This window comes from Prorops nasuta, unplaced genomic scaffold (assembly GCF_024137725.1).
Source record: "Prorops nasuta isolate Cenicafe-Biocafe unplaced genomic scaffold, Cenicafe_Pnas_1.2 PNAS00001, whole genome shotgun sequence".
In the NCBI taxonomy this organism is placed as follows: domain Eukaryota; kingdom Metazoa; phylum Arthropoda; class Insecta; order Hymenoptera; family Bethylidae; genus Prorops; species Prorops nasuta.
The window spans coordinates 11,207,893-11,216,800 of NW_027116798.1; the positions used below are offsets into that span (position 1 = coordinate 11,207,893).

General features: G+C 30.6%; 1 protein-coding gene across 1 annotated transcript; it reads left to right on the forward strand.

The window, feature by feature from the left end:
* Positions 1-537: 537 nt before the first annotated feature.
* LOC136772131 (piggyBac transposable element-derived protein 3-like) lies at positions 538-7,616 on the forward strand. The gene is made up of 5 exons (XM_066724870.1): positions 538-1,369; positions 1,523-1,702; positions 1,790-2,164; positions 7,237-7,455; positions 7,552-7,616. Exons 1-5 carry the CDS (start codon positions 538-540, stop codon positions 7,614-7,616), a joined length of 1,671 nt encoding a protein of 556 aa, XP_066580967.1.
* Positions 7,617-8,908: the final 1,292 nt, after the last annotated feature.

The window sequence follows — 8,908 nt, forward strand, 5'->3', positions numbered from 1 at the left end:
GGATTTTATTTGATAAATTAATCATTTTTCTTGAAAACTGAAGTAGATCAGTATCGAGATGTGTACTCGGGAGTTTTTGGGATCGCTAATCATAAATCTGTTTTTATATTTTGTAAATTGGAGCTAGAAATTCATAATTTTTAAAAATTTTTTGCAACGAATGTACTTTTTACAAAGAGATCATATACTCAGGAATGCTAAAAAAATATACGGCCATCGTCGTAGATTGAAAATATTCAACGAACACAAGTCAAAACAATTTTTATGCCAATATAATAAAACAAAAGTTATCATTTTCAGTTTTTTATTATTTTATAATTCTTGTTCTATTCCAATAGACATCATTAGCAATGATTGGAATTGTCACTTTTCTGGCAAGAGGATTATAATCTTCACTGTATACTTTTATCATTTACTTTTTGGGATAATTTTTCTCTCTGTCCATCGATATTTTGTAATCCTTTTAAATATTATGCTCATAATATCTAGAAAATCGTTTGTATTTGATAGGTATTTTTTATATTATTACTTGCAAAAATGCCTAAAGAAAGAGCGAGAAAAACCACAGATTCAGATTTTTCTGAAGAGGGTAATTCTCAGGAGAGAGATGAATTACTTGAACGTGACGATCATATTCAAAGGATTGTCCTTCCTAATGCCAATGATTCTGGTGATTCTGATGATTTTGACGATTTTGAAGACGGAAGTGATGAAAGGAAAAGTAGTTTAGATGAAGATGAATTTGATGAAGAGGACTTGGATGATGAATTAGGTGAATCATTCAATTCTAGTTTCCGTCAAATGGCTCAAAAATACACAGAATCACAAAAAAAACTTGAGGGCAATCACGAATACTTATGGGAAAATGGAGAAAAAAAATGTACAGAGCCTCTTGAGAATAAGATTCTGCTGAGTGATAAAGATAAAAAACTAATTTTTTCATCTTTGCCTACAGAACTGTTCGAATTTTTCTTTTCAAAAGAATTGAAAGAACATATAATAGATTGTTCTAAAGTAAATGAATTAGATTTGACTCTGAAAGATTTTGATGCATTTGTAGGAATACTTATTTACTCCACTTTCAATAAAAGATTGGCTCAAAGAGATTATTGGTCACTTGATTCAGATTTGAGATCTACTAAAGTTGCAAATGCAATGAGTCGCAATAGATTTGAACAGATAAAATCCAAAATAAAATACCATAAGCCAGAAAATGCCGATTTGGATGATAAGATATGGAGAGTTCGACCAATGTTTGACATTTTTAGGAACAATCTTAGAAAATTTGGGGTGTTTTCAACTGCTTTATCTATTGACGAAATGATGTGCAAATATTTTGGAAGAAGTTCTTTGAAGCAATTTATAAAAGGTAAGCCTATTAGGTATGGTATAAAGTTATGAGCACTGTGTTCGGCAAACGGATACTTATTCGATTGTGATATTTATTGTGGAAAAAATTCGAAAGTAAGCAACATTTAACCAAATTGCAACATGGGTAGTCGAGTTGTTCTTAAAATGTTAGAACAACTTACTTCAAAGACGTCTCCCAGAAAATTGAGTATGTATCACATTTATTTTGATAATTTGTTCTGTTGTCCCGATTTACTTGTTCATCTCAAGAAAGGAGGCTTACGCGCGACTGGTACAGTAAAAGCTAATCGTATAAAAGAACAAAATTCCATTGCTAAAGATGCACCTAGAGGTATATATGCTGTGAAGCATGATAAGAATAGTGGGCTCAATCTGATTACACTAAAGGACTCTAAAATTGTTAACGTTTTATCTACAGCTGCTGGTGCGACGCCAGAGACGCCATTCAAACGATACCTTAGAGAGAGAAAAAAGAAAGATTATATTCCATTCCCCAAAGCTGTAACTATTTATAATCAATTTATGGGAGGTGTTGATTTGCATGATATGTATTGCAACAGAGTAATGCCCATATTTAGATCAAAGAAATGGACATGGATCATATTTATAAGAATTATTCAATCATCCCCCACGAATGCTACTATTTTATGGAATACTGCATGCTCAAGTGACAAAAAGCTAGCGATCAAAGATTTTGCCCTGAGTGTTGCTAAAAAATACTTGTCATCCGAGAAATCGGATGAACATGTTATGACTAAGACTGGTAGTTACAAAAATTGTTCAAAACGATGTGGTAAAAGAAGTTTCCATGTATGTAAGAGTTGTAATTTGTACTACTGTCCAACTTGCTTTGAACTTTCACATCAAAAGTAAAAAATAGTGAATATAAAACTATAATTTATCCAAAGAAACTTGAAACAAATAATTAAAAAAATAAAAAAAATAAAAATAATAAAAAAAATATAAAAAATAAAAAAAACAAAAAAGATTCTCGGTGATCATCTACCTCCCCGCGATGAGAATTGGGCAACATTTTTACAATGGCAGAAGATGATACATCTCAACACTGATCTACGTCAGTTTTCAAGAAAAATGATAAATTTATCAAATAAAATCCGCTATATTGGATTTGCCATTTTGAATTTTTGAAAATCTGATATCAGATTTGTAATCAGCAACCCCGAAAACCTCCGAGTATACTTTTTCATAACCGTTAAAATCAATTTTCGAGAAAAAAAGCAAGTTTACCAAAAATTGTCCGCCATATTGGATTCACCATTTTGAATTTTGAAAATCTGATATCAGATTTGTAATCAGCGACCCCAAAAACCTCCGAGTATACGTTTTCAGCAATATATAAATATTCCAAAACTTGGTAAACTAAAAAGAACTGTTATAGCACCTGTCTTATCGATGATTTTTTTGTATTATTCATTTTAACAGCCCGCCATAGCAAAAAAAAATTATTTAATAAAATCCTTGTGCATACTTCGAAAGAATAACATCTAATAACTCTATTTGCATGGTTATAACAATACAAAAAAAATTGGATCCAACTGAAATGGGACGTTTTGTGAAAAAAAATCGCATTTTTCAATATAAATCTGTAAAAAAACAATATTAATTATTTTTTTACAGCTTTTTAAGTAGGTCTATCGTGTAGAGCGGATCAAAATACACAAGAAAATACTTGTCTGAATAAAAAATACTTACAGCTTCATTACAATTTAGAAGCTCAAAGTCAAAGTAAAATTTTACGTTATTTGGGCATTAATGGGTTAAAGGAGGAAATAGATCATTAACTCATCGTCAATTTAAATTATTTTTAGCTGAGCATGATTCACTCTATAAGGATATACCTTTATATTCTGATGTTCGTTGGCTTAATACAGGGTAATGTTTAGAAAGGTTTTTCGCTTTAAAGAATGAAATAATGATGTTCTTGCAAATTATAGCAATGACATCAGCAATGTAAAATGAGTTCAAATCATTTTTAGAAGATATAGATTCCCTTTGTGAGCTATCATTAATAACAGATTTAACAAATCATCTTAACACCTTGAATTATAAATTGCAAACATTAAAACAATCTATTTCTCAATTAGTCAGTCATATCGATTCCTTCATAGCAAAATTAAATATGCTTATGCATGATTTAATATATAATAGCTTTTATCACTTTCCCGCATGTAAATATTTACTGGAAGAATCTGTTCCAAATACTTGCGACTTTAAGAAACACTTCTATATCCTTCAATCGATTAATGAAGAATTCACTACTCGTTTTAAAGATTTGCAATCTCTTAGAAAGGATTTAATTTTATATGAAAATGTCTTATTGTACCTATTGAAGAGCAAAATGTAATCTTACGGGAAGAACTTTGCGACTTACAAAATGATATTTGTTTGCATTATTTAAACAATAAATTTCAGAACTCATTAGAAATTTTTTAAACCTTACCAAAAGACAAATATCCTTTTCTAAGAAGTTTTGGGCTCAGGATATTTTCTATGTTTGGATCCACCTATTTGTGTAAATGTTCGTTTTCTAAAATGAAACAAATCAAGAATGATTTACGGTCTTCCATGAATGATTCCACTTTGACTGCTCTTATGAGAACATATTTAACTAACATCGAAATAGATACTTCTTCGTTAGTTCCTCCAGTCACAACCTATAAACCAAATTAAGTTTTAACTTCTCTTGTTCTCAATTACAGTGGATTAGACCTATTGGGGATACCACTTACAAAAAAAATGCATCATTAATAGTACCTCCTGGGTGATGTGGAAATCTATTAAGATTCTGTCATTTGATCCTTGAACCAGTCTATAACATTAAAGCATACATATATGTATAGAATTACAGGTATAACTTTCGTGCGAAAGGAATGGTAAATAGTATTGTATTCGTACGTATATTTATTTTTAGCAGCAGAACTACAATAGGGAAAATAATACTGCAATTTGCGTACTTTTAATAGTTATAAATTCAACACGCAGGGCCATAGCACTATTCTTTTATAGATCGAATAAATTTAATGTTTATTAAAATCAACTAATTACATTAGTGTAACACACTTTCGACTTATTATTTGGTAATACTATATTTAGAATAACGTTGAGCCAATAAATGGTAAATTTTTTATACTATTGCTGATAAACAGTAATTTGGTACCATATGTTTGATTTGTTCCAGAATTGCGTGTGCCGCCCCTGGCTATGTTTTACGCGCCCAGCTACGACCAGCGACTGCGAGCCCACGTGACTTGGTAGAAAGGATAGAGCTAGGAAATCGGGCGAAAGTTGCAAACCGTTCCGAGCCCTGTACTACGTCATCGGGGCTTCAGCCGCGTTCGCACAACTTAGGCCGCGCGTCCACACTTAGGACGTCGCATAACACAATTATACCGTGTAAGGAGAACCGGGTATTGTATTGAGCACGGAATTTATAATAAAGAGAGTTTAATCGAAGTTGAGGAATTATTGTATTAGCACCCCCTCCCCTATATTCGCGTACGAGGGTTAGAACTCCCTCTGTATAAATAAATATTCGGATATTATTAATATTACATGGAAGGCGCCCGAGTCTTGTAGGAAGTCGCCTATTGGGATGCGAACGCGATCGGTGAGGGATCACTCCTCCCTCCCCTTCTACGATATCCCTCAGGATAGACAGTAGCGTCACAACCTGCATATATTATTTTTATTTTACTTTATCAAGTTCTTCTTTAGACGAAGCAAAGAAGAGTAAAGAGTGGTTATCCAATAATATATATCCTTGGGATATAGTAAAAATACATTGGATGAAATCACTTCCATTGCAACGAAATGAATTCACAAATAAGGCATCGAAAAATTTAGCTACCATTATAGAAGAATGGCCTATACTGAGACAGCCATCTACCTATAATTTAAGAGGAGAGGATTTTAAAGCTTTATGTATAAATAACCAGCAGCTCAATGAAGAAACGTGGAATGATTTTTTTTTTCAAAATTTTACGTCTTCGACCATTAACGAGCAAGAATGATTTTGCTCTTTCTTTATTAGACTTAATGAATGTAGAAGAAGTTAACGAAGGTAACTGCAATCGGTTATATACTTAGAAGAAACAATTTAAATCTGCTACAAATCATTTATCTGTACTAAATTTGATTAGATGAATATAATTGCTTTGTATGCACCTTTATTTACTACATATTATTAAGTAATTAAAGGAATGTAAAAGCACAATAATGTTACAAATAAAATTACGTAATATATATATTTACAGAAACGAAAATAGCTTGCGAGCTATTACTTTTACCAATACTACTACCGCCTAAAGGTTGTATAAAAATAGGCAGACGACAATGGAAACCCTCAATTGTTGAATGTAAAGATAGTCTGTTGATACATGTAAAAGTAAGTTTTAATCTGAAATTTTATTATTTTTATATTTTAAATATTTGGCAATTTATATGATAAATAGCAAAAGAATATTGCTACATTTGATATCGATTCACAGATTTCCCTTAACACATACATTCTTACAGATTCCTGGAAATATTTCGGTCAAATGGGAAGAAAGAAGAAATTTTATGAAGAATTTTCAATTTTCTTTGCAACCCTTTATAATTATTGTCGGCGTTAGCTGGTCCGAAATAACTTCCATATTTATAGCGGTGGATGATATTTTGTATAGCTGCAAAACATTGATTGAAGCAATTGAACTTTGTTTTCAATATTCCATGTATTTAACTTGAAATACCCAGTAGAAAGTCAGCACATATGGCAGTTAATACAATTACAATTGTACAAATTTAAAACGCCATATGACGAAAACATTTTACAAATTAACGAGTTGATTTCTGAATTAGAGTATCTATAATTACTTCACATCTACATTAAAACAGGTACAATTTATTTTGCTTCAAAAAATTAGGATTATTAGTGCCTATATATGTTATTTTGAACTCATAATATAGTTGTATTTCTATATATTTGTAATAAACAAAGGTAGACCATTTAATAGGACCCACACCATGAACTTAAGATCCCATGTTTCTTCGTAATTATAGTAAATGAATAGACCTCTCTAATAGCAATTTTGAATACGTTTCTAGAAGCTTTTATGCAAAACATTTATATATTCTATAGTTACAGAGACAAACAGAGTTTTAGGTCTATCGTTTGGTTAATTTTAAGTGGTACAGCCTATACATACAAAGAAAGGAATAACAATTGTAATATTTCTGGAAAACTTATCTCTATAGAAATGATAGTCTGTCCCTATTGTAAAGAAAGTGTATCAAATGATGCTTTTAAGGTTCATATTAAAACTTGTCACAGTCATGAGTTACAAAATTTCTGCTATTGCCAATTCCCGGAATGTTTCAGATCTTTTTATATTTTTTATGGTTATAAGCAACATTATGCAAAAGCTCATGCACATAATCCTATGAATAGTATTGATGTTTTACATGATTTGTTATTATGTCAATATTGAAAAATTTTCATTGAATGATGTCTCATTGCTAAATTGCGATTCGCCAGATTTAAGAGAATACATGTCTTCAGATATGTTACAATTTTTGAAGCATAATGTAGATTGTCGTAACATAGATGAAATTATTATATCGTGTGTATCACTATGTATAGCTAAGTTTTGCAGTTCTTTCCATTTTCCGCGTAATGTCAATTTTCAAATATTTACATACGTAAGACAATTGTTTAAATTAATATTCCAATTAATAATAAAACAAAATAACAAGTAAAGATACTGTTATTACATCCAAGAGATGAAATAATGATGCAAAAAATAGAAGACGCGTTTAATGTTTTTAAATCTGAATACTTAACGTTTAAATATTTCATTGAAGCAGGTACTTTAATTTATCCTACGAAATGGGTTATTAATACCGATTTACGTTCTAGAATGGTAATGGGTAGAAATAAAGTTATTCCGTGTGATAATTCGTTACAAAGAATATTTTTAAAACCGGTTTTAAGTAAATATTTACAATTGCCTAATGTTTTTAATTCTATTATAAATCAACTAGAGACTACAAATGAGTCCGGTGTACTAAATTCCATCGTAGACGGTGATGTGTGGCAAAATCTTAAAAAAAATTTTCATCACAAAAATGTGCTCCCTTTGATTATGTATTTTGACGATTTTGAGGTAAATAATCCCTTAGGGTCTCATAGAAGTATTAACAAAATTGGTGCTATTTATTATGCCATTGCCTTTTTACCTCTATAAGTTAAAAGTAAATTAGAAAATATATTTGTGGCTCAACTTCATAAAAGTGAAGAGTATAAAAATTTCGGAAATTAAAAGATGCTACAAAATTTATTAGAGGAACTGTGCCAACTTGAAACAGATGGCATCGAAATCATTGTCAATGAACAATTGACGAAAATCTATTTTGTTCTAATCGCTGTTGTTGGGGATAATTTGGGTCTCAATGAAATATTAGGTTTCAACACAAGTTTTAATGAAACATATTGTTGTCGCATATGCACAGTTGATAAACATTTAAGATGAAAGCAATTAACAGAAGATAGTACTTTGTTAAGAACGAAGAGGGGATATATGGATTACGTTCAGAAGTCTAATAATGGAATTGTAGAAGAATGCGTATTTCATAAACTGAAATATTTCCAGATTGCTCAAAATTGTACTCTTGACATTATGCACGATCTCTATGAAGGCATATGCAGAGATGAAATGAGCAAAATATTACAAAAATTGATAGAAATGCAGAAACTGTTTTCCTTAGAACATTTAAATAACCGTATAAAATTTTTCGATTATGGGAATAAATTTAATTTAAACAAACCAGTTTTAATTTCATTATCAGCAGTACAGATAAAAAATTTAATTTTATCAGCATTTCAAATGGCTTGTTTTATAACGTTCTTTGGACTTATTATTGGGGATTTAGTTCTGGAGGGTAATGTGGTATGGAAATTATGGTTACTGTTAAGAGAGATTGTGTCTATAACAATGTCGTCTTCCTTTAACGTTCAATCTTTTCATTATTTAAAGCACATCATTTATGAACATCATGAATTGTATCTTACACTGTTTCCTGCTGATAATCTTAAACCTAAGCTTCACTTTCTGCTACATTATCCGTGAATTACTAAAAAGTATGGACCTATAAAACATATTTCTTGTTTTAGATTCGAAGGAAAACATAAACAATTAAAAAGTATTTCGTCTGCAGTTACTTGTCGTATTAATGTATCGCACACACTTGCATTGAAACACCAGTTATATGTGAATTATAGATTTCTCTTAAATGAAGGCTTCTGCGTGAAATGTGAAGTAGGTCCTCCATTGAACTATAATATAGAAAACCTTGAGCACTATGAGCTGTTTAAAAATAAAGTACCTTCTAATATTATACGTACTGGATTTAAAATGTATAAGTGGGTTAATTTACATGGGACTGTTTACAAGGTGGAAATGACTATAATCACAAATGATGATGAAATATTATTTAGTTTTGGAAAAATCGAATATATTATGTTTCATGAAAATAATGA

Excerpts from the sequence above, each read along its gene's own strand:
- LOC136772131 (XM_066724870.1), top strand. The coding sequence starts at position 538 with ATGCCTAAAGAAAGAGCGAGAAAAACCACAGATTCAGATTTTTCTGAA. Across the intron at positions 1,703-1,789 it reads TGCTAAAGATGCACCTAGAG|CTGCTGGTGCGACGCCAGAG; the intron begins GTATATATGCTG and ends TTTTATCTACAG. Across the intron at positions 7,456-7,551 it reads ACTAAATTCCATCGTAGACG|GGTCTCATAGAAGTATTAAC; the intron begins GTGATGTGTGGC and ends ATAATCCCTTAG.